Below are 21,493 nucleotides of genomic sequence, written 5' to 3'. Positions count from 1 at the left end.
AGCCTGTCAGTGTTCACTGGTGTCCCACGGTGCTGCTGGGAAGGAGGCTTATAATTATTTACTTAAAAGTCGTACTTAGGATAGCCCTCGAGCTGAAACAGGAGATTTTGATATATTCCACTTGCCTGTCATATTGGTTGAAATCTTTGATTTGTTTCAGAGTTGTCGGGTTTGTTTGTTTGTTTGCTTTTAAAACCGTTTGCATCTCTTGATTGAACTTAGTAGGTTTCTTTGCTGCAAAGAGCCTCTGCTAGATCTGGTCTCTGTTCCCTTGATGTGTTTGTGCAAGTCATCTGTGATCTAAACCAGTTCTTAGTTACAAAGTAGTATTGGCATAAGTTTCAAATAGTAACATAGCAGTGTTTTAGGAGTTTGATTACATATTTGTGATAACTATGCACTTCAGCATTTACAAATCTTTTAAGGTAGCTTTATCACTTAAACTGTTACTAGTATTGCTAAATTATTGGTTGATTTAGTGGTCTGACATGCACAAGCTGTGTTATGTCAAAACCTAGAAATTGTGTATTTCTGTTGTGTTGTGTGCTATGCTATATTGGCTCAGAAATAATTTACACTCTACCAGTAAGAAGAGGTGAAATTCTTTAAGTGGGTAGTTACCTAGGCTTTGGGGTCAGTGTCTGAAGTCAGATTGAGTCCTGCCACTTTACAAACTGTGGTAAACAGTTTTTCTAAGTGGATTTCAGTAACAGTGATTAGCTCATTGGAGTTATTGTGAGAAATAGTCAGATAACATATGTAGACCACTTCGCAGGAAGTCTGACATAATAAGTGCTCATTAAGTGCTAGCTTCTCTCCTGGTGTTTAGCTCTACCCTTTCTCTCTAGGCTATATATATATGTATATTTTTTATATAATTTTGTCATAATTTATTTTAAAATAATTTGGATTTATTTGATACAGTATTAAGTTATTAAATGAAATCATATGTCTATTAAATTGTCTTTAATTTCTAAAATTTAAATTGGGTTGGTTTGTCTTTTTAAAAGTTCCCGAATACATCTATAAAACACTTTTCCCTTCTTTAATCTGACAGACATTATCTCGGGATTTCGACTATGCTACAGCTTTAACTTTCTGCCTTCAGCTCAATCAGCCTAGCCAACTGTGGTAATTCCTTGTTGTTGTTTTTCACTGAGAAATTCTGTTTTAGTAAGGCTCACTTAATAAAATAAAAAAGATGATTTTAAAGATGAGGGTAAGGAATTGAAGAAGAAATAATGCTGGTTAATCATTCTACTGAACTAAAAAGCTTCTAATTTCTTGTCCTTCTCAGCGATCTTCAGGAGAACTCAGCTCTTAAGCCTTTTTTGTTGTTTGCCAGTGTAACTCCAGATACAGTATTTAAATATAAAACAACGTATTATTTTCAGTGTTTTCATATTTGGAGATAAAAACAAGGGAAAACCTAACAAATTGTGGTGGATTTTTGAAAGGAATAGTTATTGGGCAGCCTGCCTCAGTTAAGACAGTTTTAGCTCTAGGCAATTTAAAATTGACTGTTTTGCAAAGAGGATATCTGGAAAAAGTGAATATGAATGTACCAGTGCCAAACTTTGAACAGTTATTCAGTGTTGTAAAGCAGCCTCTCCTTTGCTTGGGAGAGGCTTAACCAATGAAGACAATTGTCGAGCTTGAAGAGATTTATGAAACTTCAGCTCATTTTTATAATCCTTCCTAATTTTGTAGCACCACCTCAGCTGCATGTTAAGTATTGCTTTTGTGTTAGTAATTGGAGTTGGCTTAATAGTAACTACCAGTTTGTTCCTGATACTGATTTGCTGTGCACTGTTTCTCCTCAGTCAGTAGCATGTTTGCTTTTTAGACTAAGAATGCTTAAAAATTAGAAAGTTATTCCCTGAAATTTTCACTGTACAGCTCTGAGCTGAGCCCCCCTGTTGGATTATGACCATGATTTAAAAATAGTCCCCCTCCAAAACAGTTTTCCTCTTGCTATTTATCCTTGGGAACTCCCCCAGGAATATTTGGTTATTAATTCAGAAATGAATATCGTTGGTTGAAATTGCTGCTTTTGGGCTTCTTTTTGTTAAATATGAGAACTTTAGAATAAAAGTAAAGTGTGCCTAACCCTGAACCAACTCTACAAAGATGCCAGGAAATGCTTGCTTCTTACTTCATTGACCTGCATTAACTCAACAGTAGGGAACTGTGGTATTTCATATCAAGGAGCCTTATTTTTTCTTTTCCTTCTCTTTTTTTCCTTTTGTTTCTTTTGCTGTGATTCTAGTGAGTTTTGAGGTGCGAGGCACTCCCTAGACAAGGGTGATGCCTAGGCACATCTTCTGTGACGTCCTAGGCACATCTTCTGTGACGTCCTGTTGAAACTCCAGCCCATTCAAGTGAGTCCAGCTGAGCAAGAGAAGCAAATATGGCTCTACCTCCCACTCACCCAGAACCTAAGGACTGGGACAAGGCATCCTCAATCCTCATAGCTACTTCCAGAAAGCATGAGCTTCCCCACCTCCCCTGTTACGTTAATGTTGTAGCTAAATTGGGTCTCTTGTGTGTGCCTGAAGTGCCCACCCCCAGTATAACTCCTGAGAAAAACTGGCATAGCCACAAAAGCAATGGCATTCACCTGGGAGATTAGAATCTGCAGTGGTTTGTTCCTTATTTCCTCGGTAAAATTTACTGGGACATCGTCATTTCTTGACTTTTTCCTTTTGTCTTCCATAGGCCAGAGGGTAAATAAGTAGGTGTTGGCTGGTGTTGGCAGCTCAGATCATTTGATTGGTGGTAGCTGCCAGCATGTGGTTTTGAGACCGTTTTAATAGGGTAGTCTGCGGTGCATTTCTTATCCTTACTTAGATTTGTGAGGATACCTTTGCAGGGTTTGATTTTGTTTTTCTTTTTCTTTTTTTCTTTTAAAAATTTTACTTATTTATTTGGCAGACAGAGATCACAAGTAGGCAGAGGCAGGTGGCGGGGGTGGGGGTGGGGGAAGGGGAAGGGAAGCAGGCTCCCTGCTGAGCAGAGAGCCAGATGAGGGGCTCCATGAACTGAGCTGAAGGCAGAGGCTTACCCCACTGAGCCACCCAGGTGCCCCTGGTTTTGTGTTTTTTGGAAACTTGGGAGGAGGAAGAAAGGAAACACTGTATGGGTGAAGGGAGATAAAAGTCACACATATTTGTCACCATTAAAAGGGAAGACACAGACTGAAAAGTTTACAGAGAAAGCAATTTATTTGGTAGGCTGTGAGGTTTTATTTTTCTTCCTCAGCATATATATAATAGAAAAACATATCACTTAATTTTTTGTTTTGTTTTGTTTTTGTTGTTGTTGTTGTTACTGAATTAAACTTAACTCTTCAAACTGTGCACTTACTGGAGGCTCATATGAATAGTCCTGGTGAGGACTGGGGTCTCAGTGCACCCCAGCTTTACTTTGAAGCTCATCTTTTAACAGGTCACTTGCAATCCTTTTATTTTTTATTTTTTAAAGATAAATTGATTTGTTTTAGAGAGAGCATGAGCGGGAGGGGTAGAGGGAAAGGAAGAGAGACTCTTAAGCAGACACTGTGCTAAGTGGGGAGCCCTATATGGAACTCCACATAGCAGCTGACATGGGGCCTGACGTGATGACATGAGCTCGATCTCAGGACCCTGAGGTCACTACCTGAAGTGAAACCAAACAGTTGGATGGTCAACCGACTGCACTACCCAGGCTCCCTATCACTTGCAATCCTTTAAGATCCTTCCTTTCTGTGTGTGATAACGCCGAGAGGACATTCGTTAAGTTGTGTTTTTGAATTTTTTAAAGTTGGGGTGGTAAGTCCAAACCAAAACAGAGAAGATCTGGACATTTCACATAGAATAGGCCCAGACTATAATTTTTGTGTAATAGTGAAATTCCAGTGCCTTACAGATTTTTTAGAAGCAATTTCTCTACTTAGCTGTCTTATTCCTGCCCCTTACATTTTAAGTATTTATTTGCCATATTTAGGTCATATGAAAACTCTTATAACCTTAAGAATAAATTTTTATTAAAGGCTTTCTCTCTACTTCTCAGTTCTTAAGAAGTAAATACATTGGAGCAGTAGTATTTCCCATAGAGTGACAAGCCTCCTATCCCTTAGCCTCTTTCTAGCTGAGAGGAATACTTCATTTTCATTCTTATCTAAAGGGCTGTAAAGTAGAAAAGATTCTGGGTAAAGAAGGAATTTGTTTGCTACAATAATTATTCATATAATTATATAAATTATAATTATATAGCATAATTATATAATTATAAGAAATAAGTTTGTGACAATAGATTTTATAATAGCATTTTCATAGAGTTTGTTTTACCTCTTGCATCCTGAAAATGCTATTATAAAATCTATTGTGTTCAGGCAGTTTGGGGAGAGACATAGTAAGATTGCAGTCTTTTTCCCAGAGAAATGCATTTTTTAAGTATTAATGCATGCTGGAGTCTCTACTTTAGTCTCTAGAAAAATTATTACTTATAATTAGCATATTTAGTCAACGCTGTGGAGTCACAGCATTTTGACTGTGATGTTCTCTCTGGTCTTTCTGGAGATGGGAAGGCTGAGCATCAGAAAAGGATCATTAACTGGACAGCAAGATTCCTCATGGGGAAAATCTTAAGTGCTAGTATGAGAACCTAGATCTCAAGATTCCAAGTCTTCTTTTTTTTCTACTGTTGCAAATTGAATCTAACTTATGCTTATATTATACCTAAATTGTACATTGGCAGATAGTTTGGAAATACTGATTTTTAAAAAAAAATCATTCTGTAAAATCATGTTTGTACTGTCAGTTGCTTGGTAATCTCTCCCCATCTCCTTCTCCCTATTCCTTTAAAATGAATCGTACTAGCTCCTTTTTCACTTGTGATATTGGAACTTTTTGTAAGTTAAATTTGATTAAATTCCATTAGTCAAATGAGTGATTTTACTAAAAGAGGGAATTTTAAAGCAGAAAGAGGCCATAGCAATGGTTTTAAACTATATTTATGTGGTTGATATGTAGGAATCTGTTAAGCTAGGTGGGAAGGAGGTCTGTTATGTCCTAGAGAGACAAAAATTCAAGATAAAAGGTAATTGATAAAAGATTATCATACTATTTTTCTACTGCTGCTTCTTGAGGCCATCATATTGTATATAAGAAGAAAAACTAAAAAAAAAAACAAATTCTTAAGTATCTGAAAAGTTGGCTATCACATTTATTATGATAAATATAACCTTCCTTGGAATAAGCAGATTGATAATATTTTTGCCTAGTAACAAATGTTTAAAAATAAGATTGTGACCATCTGAGTGAGGTTCTTTTGTGCTTTATGATCCTGAATCTTGTTTGCTTTATAAAACCATAGTGCTATAACCAACCAAGGAAACGACAGGCACATAACTTTACTTTTGCTAAAACCTGATCAAGAGTTTTAAAAAGGAAAGGTTAGATTCCAAGTTAAGCAAATATATTCACTCCACATAGTTGTACATTCATTATAATAGAAATAATTTGGATATTATGTTGACTATGAATTTTCTCCTCTGTTACATATTTGCTACTCCTTATTGGGCTGTATTGCTTTTTAAAATCTTTTACTTATCATAGTCTCAGTTTGCACCTATTCTAGTAATATTGCTTTAAGTTAATATACATTATAGTCATTAACTTGGTGAAAGTAAAAGTCTCAACCTTTTCATGGTGATTAACCTATAACTCCAATGAAAAATTAATATCTGTTACTTAACAGAAAAGAGCACACAAACAAGAAAAAAGAATTCTTTTTAAAATTTAGCATATGCAGCAGGGGGCACCAGATGAAGGCAAAAATGAATTCTTAAGTTTTAAATCAGCTACAGCTTGTATTCTGTTCATATTTAAATAATGTGGTAGTTAATTGTTTTCCTATTCATTTTCTTGGTGATTTTAACTTCTCAGTTCTAAAAACTGTTGACGAAGACATTGATAAGTATTCTCACTTTTTTAATTCAAATGAAATGTATAAAAGCAACTAGTTTAGCAATTATATAAATTTTTTCTTAAACACTTACTATTTTTAAGAGTATAAAGAAGGGAGGGTAACCACATTTAATAATTTCTTATTTAGAACAGGGATTATTACTGTGTTTTTAGTAACTTTTCTACAGTATGTTATTTCATTAATGAATAAAGGGAAGTTTCAGTGATTTGAAATGATTTGAAAGCTTAAATTCGTTTTCAGTACATGTGAACTGAATGAATTTTAAATTTGGAAACCTCTTCCCTTTAGCTAATAAATAGTTGTGTAAAAAGTTGTTTCCCAAAAGGCTCGCTTTTACTATTTGTGGCATCATTAAATAGTTTTTCTTTTACCCCCTCCTCCCTGTCATCTAGTTCAATATCAGATGGAAATGATGCGCAGCCTCCGCCATGTCAACATCGACCACCTCCACGTGGGCTGGTACCAGTCCACGTACTATGGCTCGTTCGTCACCCGAGCCCTCCTGGATTCTCAGTTCAGTTACCAGCATGCCATTGAAGAATCTGTCGTTCTCATTTACGGTTAGTAGGAGTTTCCTTTATTATTCTTTTCTTCCTTTAATGTTATTACTACTATTTTTGCTTTCTGTCTTTTTGCCTCTACGAGCGGCCTGGCAGGCCTTTTCAAGTAAATACCAACCCTGTTTCTGCAGCAGCCTCCGCAGCAGCTACGTCTAGACAGGGTTTCCTTCTTTCTGTTTATTTTTCTTGCTATCAGAGCCCTGATGTGTACATTTTGGAATGCTGGAGTAGCTGCTTCATTTTTATTCCTCCATCTCCCCTCCCTCATTTGAAGGGGCTGGTGGAACTAGACCAGATGTCTAACAAACCCCAATTGCTAGAGTGTCTGGCTCTGTACGTGACTGACCAATCATAACACAGTGTGCCAAGTTTTTTTTTGTACCTCTGACAGCAGCGTACAAAACCTGGACTGTTTCTTAGCACAAAGATTTTTTTCTTTTCGGCCTGTTTAATGGTGTTTCCTCAAGCTCTCCAGACCAGATGTTCTGTGCTGTATCAGAACTGTAGGCAATTTAACAGCTTTATAGCCTTCCCCCTCCCCAAACACTCACAGTTTGCCATATCTGGCAGACTTGCATATAGTTTCCAGCTGAGAAGTAAATGTAACGTCCTGAGTATCTGTCAGAAAAAATACTAATGAATACGATCAATCTTATGAGCTGCCCCAAAATTGTTTCAGTATGTTAACAATTGGATTACAGTAAAGAACAAGTTGTTAAAGTGTACTTATATTGGCTGGAAACATTGCATCATCAGACCTTGATGAATTTTCCACTTGTTTCAATCTATTTTGGTTTTCATTTTATCACCTATTGCTAAAAGTTTCACTGTGTTAAGTTTCAGACAACATGAATGTTAACACAGGTTTTAGGCGAGTATTGGCACGCCGGAGCCGTTATCATGCCGCGAGTGCTGAGCTCCCTTACTCGTGGAGTGTGTAAGCAGCTAGTTTTGACAAAATGAATTTCTCTGAAACGAAAAAGACACTTTTGTGATAGCACTTTTTAGTCATTTCATTTGTAGAAGCCGTTTTAACTAAAAGTTTGGACAGTGATTACTAGGATGGGTAAATTTTGTTTGCAGGGCTATTTATTTAAATTAGCTGACTGAACTACACAAATGCATGCAGTGTATTTTCACATTTAATATTCATTAGTATTTTTTTTCTAATTATACAAGATGAATATAAGGTGTTTAGAACATACGAGATATTTAATTTTCATCAAGATTTCTGGTTCAGGCTGACAAATAGATTTGAAAATAACTGCATTTTGAATCTTCTTTTTTTACGTTAGGGAGGAAGTTATTCTATCAATTTCGAGTAGGGTGATAGGGTTCCTACATTTTCACTTAACTATATGCTGTACTGGTTTTAATCTGCTTCAAATTGAGTTCTGATCTTTTATTTTGATCTTCATTTTGTAACGATTGTATGGTAAGTGTCAGTATGCCTAGAACCAGTCTCATTCAAGCAAAGTATGGGCAGTAACCAAATTGTTAGTAAATTCTTTCTCTTTTCTTTATTTGAGATCCCATAAAAACTGCTCAAGGGTCTCTCTCGCTGAAAGCATACAGACTGACTCCTAAACTGATGGAAGTTTGTAAAGAGAAAGATTTTTCTCCTGAAGCGTAAGTGTTCGGGGGCCTATGAGGCGTATGGTAATGCATTGACTGTTTTCCTTTTAAGATTTTAGTTTGCCACATTTATTGAATCCTTGGTGCTGGTGGTGTAGTAATGCTTTTGCCATGTGGACGGTAGAAGTCTTTCGCATGGCTGAGTGCCACTTGATTTCTCCCTTTCCATGTTTAAACTGTTCTTTATGGAATGTCTCATCTGTTGTTCTCACTAGGGGTGAATTCAGTTGGAGTGGGAATTAATTAGCTGCTGAATTTGAGGGGGGAAAAAAAATGATCAGATAGAGGGAGGTGGGATGAGTGACCGGCGGCTGTCAGACTGTAAGAGCTCTGTGTCAGGATGATTGTGAGCTGTATGTCTGTCTTTCTGAGCGCCTGTTTCATGGGGGTGGGGATGGGAAGGAGGTAAACCTTTTAAGGTATCAGTAAGGAATGTGGCATTTTGGAAATTTTATGGGTGATAGGTATGCAGAGAATTAATTGGTAAAGCTGTTTTATGATCTTACATGATGGCATTGGAATATTTACATTAAATTTTTAAAAGTTCAGAATTCTTTCATTTTCTGTTAATTATGGGAATTTTGATTTCTTATTAAATTAAAGTTACTGGCTTTGGTGTTGGTAGGGCAGACAGTTTTTTGCTAGTTTCCCAATAGCTTCTAAAGAAATTAAGGTACAAAAGATTTTAAATGCTAACTCATGAACAATTCCTGGGTATGATAGTTACAACTAAATTAACGAGAAATTGCATTCTTGCTGTCTTCCGAACCATTGTATATAGGATATCCTGTGAGTGTTCTGCTAGTTGTTAATTTCTTTCATTTGGTAGACTTTTAAAAGGAATTTTCCAAGAATCGAAGTACATCTCTGTTATAGCTCTTTACTTTAAATGTTTTAGAAATAGATTATATAGCATAACTTCCCACGACATTTACATTTTAGTATCAGGGAAATATTGAAGATACCTGATTATAAAGGAAGAATAGTTTCTTCTGCCAAGAATCTTGTTTTCTGGGCTTTATAGCTCAAACTTGGATTGTTTTCAGTATTATTCAAATCATTCGACTTATGCTTGACTCTGTAAAACTAGTTTCTTTCTCTTTTTTAAAGAGTGCTACTGAAACAAAGATCCTGGAGAGGGCCTGTAATTAGGGAAAATGTATGAAATAGTCAATTTAACACTTATTTCTGACCACCAGACTAAAGTATTTTTAACATGCTTCACAGATTGAAAAAGGGAAATATCACCTTTGAGCACATGTTTGAAGAAGTGCCGATTGTAATTAAAAATTCACATCTGATCAACGTCCTAATGTGGGAGCTTGAGAAGAAGTCAGCTGTAGCAGATAAACATGAATTGCTCAGTCTTGCTAGCAGGTAAGTGGCCCTAATGTAAAGTCCTTTTTTAATCACTTTCTGCAAAAGATTCTTTTACTTAGAATTTAACCCATAGATCAAGAAAAGAATTACCCAAGTACATTTTTAGGTTCTTTAGACATACATAATGACATGTAGTATTTGTCCAGCCCTGCTAAGATCCCAGGAAAAAGACCAGACTGACAAAGTGGAACAGTATTTGAATACTAATAATTCCTGTTATAAGAACCCTCTGATGCCTTTGCTGTATTATTTTTTGCTTTGATAGGGCAAATGCCCATGGAGGAGGATTTTTTCATGGGGGGCTTAGCTTTATTTATTGTATACTGTCCCTGGAAGCTTTATAGTATCATGTCCGGATATTTAGTAATGCTCAGGAAAAATACGAAAATGCTTCTTTGTTTTACTGATGGCACTTGCCTTGTTCAGGTGCAGATTCTATTAGTAGTGAATTTCCAACGTGGATTTTTAACTGAAATCAGAATTTTCTGAACCTGACACTGGCTTTTGCAATCTTAGACAGGGCTGACATAACTTAGTCCATTGTGACTGCTTTAGCTATCTCGTTGCTGGGTATTATTTACTGTATTGATAAAGTGACTGAGGTGTTCCAAACAGATCATTTCCTTTATGGAATTAATGTTTCCTTTCCTAGCATTTATTTCTCTGAATAAAAATGTAGGCAGAATCGTCTGTATAGCTCTTCTTAAGTGCCCTTTAAGCTTGATCTTAGTGATTGCTTTGTAGTGGGAGAGTGCTAGCAGCAGACCTGTAGAATGAAGTAGGTAGTCAGTCTATATGCATTTTTTGGATGACTGAAAAAAACAAGGTATATTTTCTTACGCAACCAGTTTGGAATAGAGGCTCAGTTGTTTATCAGATTTCTTTAAATGCAGAGAGAAGCTTGCACAAAAGAACATATAGACTTTGTACTTCTTTGTTATAAGACAAGTAGGGTAAACCCAGGAAGACCAGAGAGCCCAGTATTGTTCTCCCTGCTCTGGGATGGGTAGGACCGTGCTTGAAGTGCCCCTTTGTATTGCATGACTCCATCATAGGGCCACTGGAAAGTCTGTGCAGAGGAAGGAGACGGAAGCTGCATGGTAAGCAGAGTGCTAAGTGATACAGCCAGCTTGCGAGGCTAATTTGGCACTGAAGAGTGTACTGTTGACTGCAAACATATATTCATAATAGTCCTTTAATTTGTCTCTTAGAAGGTCATACTTTTCTTTATTGCTTTTACAAACACTCAGCACACCTGTATTTAAAGCATTGCACTAAGAACATTCTTTAGCACTCAAGGTTACAATTTGATATATTAAGTATATATAGTTATACAATAATTTTAAATTTACTACCTGAAAGCATTTGCTTATATAATTTATGCCTTCAGCTTTTCCCAGGCTTATTGAGCATACAAAACAAGTGTAGCCCTTTTGTGCTTTCAGTTACCAGTGAGCTGGTCTGTAGTGTCTGTTTGTCCAAAACATCATTTATAATAACCACGAAGATGTTCCCAGTTTGCGATAGCAATTAAGATCTAGACAAATATTTTATTACGGTTTTTATATTCTTCTGTATTTTCTGTGAAACAGAAAGAGGGGCCCTTTCCTTTTCATGTGAAATTTAAAAGGTAAATTTGTGTTCCTGCTGGAAGGAAAAAAATGCAGCAGCCCCTGAAGCAGTACGCATACTGAAGGGCTGTTACATTCATCCAGACTGATAGCCCTCGTCTAAAAGATGGAAATATCACCTTTGTACATCTCAAATTTTAATTAATTTTTAAGATTTATTTATTTGTTAGCGAGCAAGCGAGCATGCAAGCGGGGGAGGGGGCTAAGGAAGCAGGGGAGGGAGAGAACCTCAGGCAGACTCCCCACTGAGGGTGGAGCCCGACGCAGGGCTTCATCTCACTGATGGTGGGATCATGACTCAAGCCGGAGGCAGACGCTTAACCCACTGAGCCACCCAGGTGCACTTCAGATTTTAAATTCTTACATCAATAGCATGATGGTAGTCAGGCCTGGCGCCATAAAATTTTTTCTAAGCAGCCACATCAGAAACCATGCCCAAGAAGCTCCTCAAGTTTTGCTTGGTCTTACTTCTTATAACCCGTATGTGGATACCACTTTTTTGGTTTACCTGATATATTTGTTCTAGGCTGTGAATAAAACATACATTTCCTTTCATTTAAAAAAAATTTTAATTTTTAGTTTTAATTTTATTGAATGGAAGTTCTAAGCGATGGCTGTTCCATAACAGCTTTATCAATTTTTTAAAGTGTTTTATCCAAGCCTTCAGCTTTTCACACATGAAGAAACAATTCCTTTTTATTTCCTCTTTAAACAAGTAAACTGAGGGTGGGCATTCTACCTTAAGGATAAATTGATACTGCAGCCAGAGCAGACTTCTCACTGCATGTCTTGATTCACATCTGTTTAAGTGAGCTGCTTTTCAGTTCTTTGTTTCCTTGACAATAAAAGAAAAGGCTGTGTTATTGAGACTCCTAATAGTAACTCCCTAGTTCAGAATTCTGACTGAATTGGCACTGAAAAGATCCCCATAAAGTTGGTCCATTTATGAATCTTATCTCTGAAATAGGTATTATTTTAATTCCTTTTGCCCTTCAAGATCTGTTGTACAAATTTTTGAGTATTCCTTATTGGGTATATTTTTGAAGAACTTTGTAGTAATAAAAATGTTACAAAATATTTAAAGGCCACCTATCTTGTGCTTGTGTTCTTTCACTAATTACATATATTTAATAATATATAATGATAGTACTATATATTAAGGACATTTTGGGTATAGATCGACAGGGTCTATTCTAGTAGGCCTTTCTCATTGCTGTCATCAGTGTAGTCAGGCTCTAGGAGTTAAGGTGTGGGACCAAATAATAGATCGATCTCTCTTTGTGTATGGAGTAACTAACGCTCCTTTGTGATTTTTCTCCAGTGTCACTACCTTCCCCTCTCCCCAACCCAATCGCGCATTTATCGGGTTTGTGGTGATCTTTCTCTTCTCTGAATTCCTTCTGCACTTAAGCATATAAATGACTTATTTAACAAGTAATTGCTTAGTAATGATAGCATTTCTTGCTTGCTCTCTGGGCCTCCGTTCTTCCATTGGTAGAAATGAAAGGGTTGGTGCCCCTCCTTAAGACTGTCCCTTTCCTGTCCATCATGCCATCTTAGGATACAGCTGGCTTCTTCTACACTCTCTTTCCTAAGACACCTTCATTTGCTCTCCATACTGGTTCTTTTCTTTCACGTTTTTGGACTTCTTTTTCCCGTTTAAAAAAAAATGAAAATGTTCAACTCCTCAGAAAGGTTGAAAGAGAACAATCTGATGAACACACATAAACCTCTTGCCTAGATTCACCAGTGGTCTGTCTTGCCACGTTTGTACCTGCTCTCTAACTTTGCACATAAGTGCGTAACTTTTTTTTTTTCCCTGAAGCATTTGAAAGTAAATTCCTGACATGACTTTTAACCCCTAAATATTTGAACACCCATCTCTCAAGAATGAGGATGTTTAAATGTAAGTCTCCCTCATCTTAAGAAACAAAGTTACAAAAAAGGCACTTTTTGACCTCATGCCATTATTATCCATTTCCTCTCACCTTTTTCATTCATATTCACTTTTTTTTTTTTTAAAGATTCATTTATTTATTTGAGAGAGAGAGAGAGTGCATGCGAGTGAGTGTGGCGTGGGGTTATGGAGCAGAGGAAAAAGGAGAGAGAGTCTTAAGCAGACTCTACTGAGGGCAGAGCATTATGCAGGGCCCAGTCAGTCTCACAACCCCGAGATCCATGACCTGAGCAGATATCAAGTGTTGGGTGGCTAACCGACTGAGCCTTGCAGGCGCCCTGCATTTATCTGTTTTTATAGTCAGGCTTCCTAGTGTTCCATCTACTCTGTGTTGTTAGAGAGCTCTCACTGAAGTCACAAAGGATGACTTTATCACTGTGTTACTGGGTATTGTAGACACTTAAACATTTGTTATGTTGATGACTCTTTTTCTGAAATATCTTGTTTTGGAGTCTGTGCAACTACAACTCTGTTAGGTTCCTCTTTGCTCTTTGCTCATCCCTGAAGATCAGTGTTCCTCAGTGTCTGTCTTCTCATGTGTACATTTCTGGGGTGATTTCATTTTATTTCTGTGTCTTTTGGTACCTTAGGGCAAGGGCTTCATTATTTATATTCCTGATTACTTTCACAGTCTCCTAACTTCCTGCTTTTAACCTTTTCCTCTTTCGTTATAGTGATCTTGCTAAATGCAAATTGTATGATCATATTTCTCCTTTGCTTAACTTTTTGGCCGGTTCCCCGTTGGCCTTAGAATAGAATCCAAACTTCTAGACCTGGCTTCCAGGATTCTCTGTGCTATGACTGTTGTCTGCCTCTTCGTTTCACTGCTCTCTTTTTTCCCAGTCCTGCCCTTCTGTGCAATTCTTCAAAGGCATTATGCTCTTCATGCCAAAGTGTCCAAACACACTGCCTTCACCCAGTGTCTGGCAATGTCCCTCCTACCTTCCCTGTCTCTAGCTTCTCTTCAGAAACTCTAAATTCAGCAGTCAGATAATCTGGAAACTCATCTGGCTCTGCCACGTTATATTTCATGCTTCCATTCTGTTAGAGCAGTGACACCATTGTGTGGTGTTGATCTGTGTGCATTCCTGTCTTCTCACGAGGACGGGTGGAGTGCAGCAGTGTCTCACATAGTTTAATCCTTAGTGTCAGACGCAGTGACTAGCAAAGTACGTATGTACTCGATAGAGTGTATTGACAGAGTGCATTTAGACCACAGAGTATTGTTAAATGTTAATGTAGAAGGTGTTTAGAACACAGTGTCACTATATAATCAGTGGATCTAGACATTTGACTAGCTACTTGGTAGAAAGAATCGTTTTATTTGCTTACCTTTACCGTAGGCCCAGACACTTAATTAGAGGTGAGTTAAAATCAAGCTGTTAAGAAATTAGGAGGGAAAAAAAAAAAAAGAAATTAGAAGAAAACGGAAACAATACTTAATCTTGTTTCCAAAGAAAAAGAAATATTTCGAAGTTAAAAAATGATTCACAGAATTAAAATGGAATAAGAAAAATATGAAAACTGAATTTGAAAAAAACAACAACACTTTTTTAAAAAAGTGAAACATTTGAAGAAAAGATTAAAATTAGGCCAAATCACTGGGCCAAGGTTATAAAGATAGTGCCAGACCTGAGGTTAGGGGGTACATTTATTTACACACACACCCCATTTCTGTATCTTCTGCTATTTAAGAAAGAGCCAAAACTTGCTAATTTTCTCCAGGTTACAGATACTGTCCGTTTAGGATCATACTTAACTGGATTTACTTTCATTATTCCCAATGTTCCCAGTCTGTTCCTTCCTCAGCCTGTCCCTTCTTTGTAAATGCCAGAACCAACTTCTGGCATGCTCAAGCCAGGAAAGTGGGAGTCAGCCTTGATTTCTGTCTCCTTTCTGCCCGTTTTTCTCGTGCTTTCCCATGCTGACTGCCACCGTCCTCGTCCAAGCCACCGCTGTTCTCTCTGTAGTACCACAGCAGATTCCGTGTGCTTGGGAATGTGTGTGTGTCTGTAGTTTTTAAAGTAGAGCTCAAATTTACATAATATAAAGTCTGCCATCTTAACCATTATTTCACATTCCCACCACAGTGTCTGGGTGTTCAGTTGCTCCACATCCTTGCCAGCACGCACAGTAGACTCTCAACTAATCCCCTGGTTTCTGTTCTCCAGTCTGTTCTGTGCGTAGCAGCCAGAGTGGTCATTTTTTTAAAATTTAAGACAAAATATATCACAAACACATACAACTCAAAGACACCATTTATGTTGGAGTTGAGGGATCTCATTCACACTGTTATTGGGGCGTTTTGTGGTGTAGCTAATGGTTTGCCATCTGTGTTTGTCTGACTTCTGTGACCTATCACTGTTCTCCAGCCATACCGGACGTTTTCTTTTTATCTTACCCATCTCAGGCATTCAGCGCTGATGCTGATGCTGTCTTCTGCCTAGAATACTTTTTTGCTTGGCTGATTCCTTCCAATTATTTGCATTCAGCCTGTCCTCTCCATAAGGGAAAGAGATAGGGCAGCTGTACTACCTAAAGTGTTTCTACCTTTTTTCTCCTCCCCACTCCCAATCTTTTTTTTTTTTTAAGATTTTATTTACTTATTTATTCAACACAGAGAGAGAGATCACAAGTAGGCAGAGAGGCAAGCAGAGAGAGAGGGAGAAGCAGACTCCCTGCTGAGCAGAGAGCCCGATGCGGGACTCGATCCCAGGACCCTGAGATCATGACCTGAGCTGAAGGCAGGGACTTAACCCACTGAGCCACCCAGGTGCCCCACTCCTGATCATTTGTAAGCTCAGTGAAGATAGAGGCTATGAATGTCTCATTCATTATTGTTTCTCTGTTTGCTAATCACTAAAGTCAGAACATAAGAGGTGCTTAATATTTACTTGAAATGAATGAGTGAATACTGTTTGTTTACTAGTTCTTTTTAGAGTACATATTTGTAGTAGCAGGTTTGACCATGGTAGGAGATAGTTGCAGGCAGAAATCAATGAATATGGTGGTCATTGCACTACCTGTGAACATCCCTTTATAAAATGATTTTGGTAAATGAGTTGCAAGAGAAATTTCTGGAGAGGAAAAGAAGTGTGAATGACTGTACTGTAGATTCTAGGAAGGGCAAGAGGAAAGGAGATTTTTTTATTTTTCTCTTTTTCTTCATTTGACTTTGCAGAAAAAATGCTATTATTGTTCTTTTAGAAACTGCTGGATAGAGGAATCATGTACCAGAAGTCTTAGTGTCTTTGCATGGTTCCTCCTTTCCGAGCCTCCTGATTTAAATACTCTGGAGCACAGCTGGGGAGGGGATGGTGCTAAGGAAAAGGGTGCAGGAGTACCGAGCTTAGGTTAAACTTCGTTGTTGAGAAAATACACATTACCTGCTAGATATGTTTAACAGCTTCTACTCCGATATATGTGTGCTCTGATAATAAGAAGCTCAGCTCTTTTGGATACTCTGGTGGCTACAGGTGTGGGTTCAGAATGAAAAGTTTGATAACAAGCTGACTCACATTCTTTCCTGTCCCCTTGCATTTATGTGGATCGTGTGCTCCCATTCTTGTAGCCAGTGGCAAATCAGTTTAATATCTCAGAAGAGTTTAGAGCAGTGGCAGATCTATAGCTTTAAAGTATGACATGTCAGTATATTTACTTTACATTTCAGCAACCATTTGGGGAAGAATCTACAGTTGCTGATGGACAGAGTGGATGAAATGAGCCAAGATATAGTTAAATATAACACATACATGAGGAACACGAGTAAACAGCAGCAGCAGAAACATCAGGTTTGTGTTACCAGAAAATTTGTCAGAGAATCATTTCTAAGTATGGTGCTTCTAGAGTTTTCTTCAAAATGATCAAAGTCCTATTTGATAAAGCATTGACTGTTAACTAGTAACTCTATCGTATTTATTACCACATATTCTTTCTAAGTTGTACTTAAAAATACCTTTTTTAAAGAGAGCCAGTATATTAAGCTCAGATTGCGATGGCAGTGTTATGCAAATAAGAGATACATTTATTGAGAAAATCAGGGGCAAAAGAGATTCTGGAGTGTCACAGCTCATTTCTTTACTAACTATAATTGGTTTGGTAGTGGCTCATTGCAGCGTAGTTAGCAATCTTCAGTTCATTTGAAAAACTGAGCAATTGTGATTAAGAGCAAGCAATTTTGATAGAAAATAATAGACCAACTGCTGTGAAATAGATAGTATAATACAGATAAAAACCCTAGAACTACCTGAATATTCTCATAGGCACATATATACGGCTGTGGCCATTTAACCTTTTCTTTATTCATGTTTCTTGAAGGCCACATGATTTTCACAGTTCCTGGAATATTGTTTTTGGACTGCATTGCTCTAAAGTGTTCTTACAGCATTTGATTCATAGATAGGTTGATTCCAGAATGTTTACCTGTGAAAGCATTTGTATATGACTACTGTGTGTTCATGAAAATGTACTTTAAAGTAGGTGGTGTTAACTCTACAGTTCTCAGTGTAACTACAATTTAAGTGGCTCTGAGACTATTATATCTAAACTTTTTTTAAATATCAGTGTTCATCATTTAGAATACTTCGTTGTTACCATACTTAGGATTTAAAAAACACATATAGATCTATAAAGTATATACTTTTTAACTGAAAAGAGCATGGGTGGTAAAGATGGCAATAATGAAAGACTTACAAAGGGTGTGGGGGGGAAGGACAGAAGGACCTTGCTTGATTCCATTTTCCTGCTGGTTCTTCCCATAGGGAAAGGATGCAGCCTGGAGTAGCAAATTGAAAATCTGTCACCTGTGAGACATTTGTTTCTGGAAACTAGTGTTACATGTCTTAAAATTTTGCATTTGATGTTTATATGTACCAACACCATTTATAACCCTTTTTAGATATGTCCAGCTTCTACCCTCAAACACTATAATGCGTATAGAGATCTTTGCAAAAAGCAAGGTAATCTCCTTCTTTAGGAACCCAAGGACTTAAATTTTTTACAGCCTACTTTGGCGTCTCATTACCTGACTTTTTAAGGCTCTCTGTGTGGTATTTTCCCTCTGCCGTTGTAAGCGACCCATAAGTGTTACCTCTTGATTGTAATTTGCTCAGTAAGTTTGTAGTTGATCCATACCTATGGATGTATCCCCACCTTCTCTTCTGAGAATCCTAGGAAGCCACAGTTTGACAGTTTTTGAAGCATTATCTAAGCTAATATTCATTCTTAGCTATAGAGCTAATAGCACTGCTGATTAGAAGTATTTACTACTATAATAATGATAGTGATGATGATGTTGATGATGTTACAGTATCAACATGATCAGCATTATTGTCGTTTTGGTCAGTAGGGATAAAGTTGAAAAAATTCACCAGTGTGGTGGTTAATTACTTCATTACTACAGTTCAGGTGAGTCATACTTGTAATGTTGTCATCTACCCTGTTGTCATAAATGGTAAAATCACTCCCCTTCACTCACTAATCAGGAGCTTCTTTGCCCTCTAAGCCCTCAGTTTCCCACATAACCAGTTTGCTTTTTCCGTATCATTATAGACTCTTAGAGCTCAGAGTGACACTGGAGTTTCCAACAAAGAAATGGTTTTTGTTGCCATATTTATTAACTTCTTAGAAGGAGGAGTTACGTGGGTTACCATTTATAAAATTGTTGGAATAAAATTGTTGGAATTCAGGGCAGTGGGGTTTTGCTGATTGCGTAATTGATGGAGGTCTTGTTTTTTCTCTTCAGGTAGGGAAAAATAACCAAATCATTTCTTCTCTGAATCTTAGTATCAGCAGCGTCGCCAGCAGGAGAACATGCAGCGCCAGAGTCGAGGGGAACCCCCGCTGCCTGAGGAGGATCTGTCCAAACTTTTCAAACCCCCTCAGCCTCCTGCCAGGATGGATTCTCTTCTCATTGCAGGTATCGTTGGCCAGTGCGAGTGTGGCTAGTTTCCTCTGTTCCGTAGGAAGCAGAAGACAAGGAGAGATTTATAAACAGAAAAATACATCATAAAAGCTAGTGTATTTAAAATGGTTGAATGATGAATTTGAATCTAGCACCTGTAATTTTGAAATTTAAGAATTTGTCAGTCTTTGTTATTTTTAAAGCCCTTTCAGTGCTTCTTCACTCTGTGTTTATCTAAACATTTTTGAGATGGCATCATAAACTTTCTAAAGTGGGAAGGTTTTATTCGAGTCATCTTTCAGAGAAGCCCGGGAGAAATGTTTACGTTCCATAATGCAGAAGATCATTCAGCTCAAGCTGCGTACTTTTCCTGTTCCAGCCCAGCACTGAGCCCACCTCTGTATGTGGGTGTTGGGATTGAACTGGGTTTTCTGACTGGAGGAAAAGGATTTCCCTTACTTTGACTTACATTGTAGCAATAGGGATGCAGTTCTGGATATACTTTGTCTGGGAGTATCTGCCATTTAACACTGCCTTTCAGTGGTGGAGTCTTGTTTCCTATGCTAGGACTTGATTTTGCTCTTATTTAGCTGTGATAACCTTATTTCTTTATAAATGTTAAATACGTTTGATTAAATCAGCTAGTTGCCTGTGAGAGATTTTTTAGAATGAAAATCCCACTCAAACAAAAGGTAATATTCCATCATTTCTCAATTCTATTTACACATTTTCAGTGTATGTGTGTGTGTGTGTGTTGTGTGTATGGGCGGGGAGGGGGGTCAGATTCCAAATTCTTAACACAAATTCTAGAACACATATCAATTACATTTGGGTAACTGAGACCCATTCCTTACTTAAGGTCCAATTCAAGCAGAATTGTATTATATATACAAAATACCTTGCATAAATGTTGCATCAGGTTAGATCATTAGTTTTAAGACTTAAAAAACAGTGATGGATGCCATTCTTCATGGGGACTCTCAGCCTCTGCTCTGTCTTGGGTCAGAAAAGGAACCGGAACCTTTAATATCTCCAGAGCACAGCCTGAAAACTACTGGGCGGTGCACATCAGGGTCAAGTGGGTCATTTTGTTTGCAGTTCTTTGATTTGGTATCTCCTTTGTACCTGGCTGAAGAGAGCCAGCGCTGCTTCTCACTTAGTACGGCGTGTGTCTGAGCTCCAGGGCCAGTACCTTTTGATTGATAGCTAATACGTAATTAACTGCTATTGTTTTTCTTCTGTCTCCATGTATCCAAGAGCAGAAGATAGCTTATTTTCCAAAGAATTTGCATTCTTTATTATAAGGGTATGGATAACAGAATTAACTCCTATAAACTTTTGATTCAAAACAAAAGAAAATAAAATTCTGGTGAATGTGTATTACGCGGATTTTCTTGCTTGCGTAATGTTCTAGGTCATTTTATAATTTGTGGAACATTGTGACTCTCTTTCTCACTTTCCCAAATGCACAGGCCAGATTAACACTTACTGCCAGAACATCAAGGAGTTCACTGCCCAAAACTTAGGCAAACTCTTCATGGCCCAGGCTCTTCAGGAATACAACAACTGAGAAAAGGAAGTTTCCAGAAAGGAGTTAACATGGACTTTTGAGAACACAGTGGGGCAATTCTTGGAAGAAACACTTGCCAATTGGAAAGTCTTTCTAGCTAATAATGAAATAAAAATAAAACAACCTTGACTGCTTGCTCATTTGATTTTATACATATTGTGTCTAGCTTTTTATTTTTGTTTTGCTTATACTGTTTACCTACAAAAGATTAAACTGTTTACCTACAAAAGATTAAACAGATTTGACCAGAAGCTACATCAACATCAGACCTGCAGGCTCCATCACCTTTGCTGCTCCCTGTGAGGCGCCGCATTTTTCAGCATACAGTCCTGCTTGTCCTAACCCTGGACCGAATGGCCCTGGCACCTACAGGGAATTCTTCACTTCATTGCTCCCAGATTAGTGCCCGCGGAAGCCCAGGTTTCATGCACTTGTCCAGGCAGCCCTCATCCCAGCCCTGGAATCATGTAACATGTTCCTTGTCTGCCTTTTGGTTTCCACAGGTGATGGTCAGCCAGTCCCCAAGCTCATAGGTCATTAATCAGCCACTAGAATTAAAAAAATATATTTTTTCATCAAAAAGGCCATATTTTATTTGAAAATGAAATTCTGTGTGTGTGTGTGTGTGTGTGTGTGTGTGTGTGTGTGTGTTTTAATTTAGAACTTCTAGTTTATCTTTTCCATACATTGAAATACAGTTCTGGCATCAAGTTTTGTAACTAGGGAAAGAACAGTTTAAGAGCAGTGCTACACTGAAGGGAGAAAAACCTTTTTAATTTTTCGTATTTGAAAGGCAGTCAAGGGGCCCCTGGGTGGCTCAGTTGTTTGAGCATCTGCCTTTAGCTCAGGTCTTGATCCCAGGGTTCTGGGACCGAGCCCTGTGTATGT

General features: G+C 37.8%; 1 protein-coding gene across 1 annotated transcript in view; it reads left to right on the top strand.

Moving 5' to 3' along the window:
• Positions 1-20,755, top strand: part of EIF3H (eukaryotic translation initiation factor 3 subunit H) — a 98,566-nt gene extending 77,811 nt beyond the window's left edge. The window contains exons 3-8 of the mRNA XM_032316083.1: positions 6,363-6,530; positions 8,060-8,159; positions 9,393-9,542; positions 16,804-16,924; positions 18,918-19,050; positions 20,508-20,755. Coding sequence (XP_032171974.1) covers positions 6,363-6,530; positions 8,060-8,159; positions 9,393-9,542; positions 16,804-16,924; positions 18,918-19,050; positions 20,508-20,605 — 770 coding nt within the window. The 3' untranslated portion in view covers positions 20,606-20,755. The remainder of the gene's footprint in view (positions 1-6,362; positions 6,531-8,059; positions 8,160-9,392; positions 9,543-16,803; positions 16,925-18,917; positions 19,051-20,507) is intronic.
• Positions 20,756-21,493: the final 738 nt, after the last annotated feature.

This window comes from Mustela erminea, chromosome 16, assembly GCF_009829155.1.
Source record: "Mustela erminea isolate mMusErm1 chromosome 16, mMusErm1.Pri, whole genome shotgun sequence".
NCBI lineage: Eukaryota > Metazoa > Chordata > Mammalia > Carnivora > Mustelidae > Mustela > Mustela erminea.
Note: the sequence above shows the minus strand (reverse complement) of the source record. Positions and strands in the feature narration are given on the sequence as shown.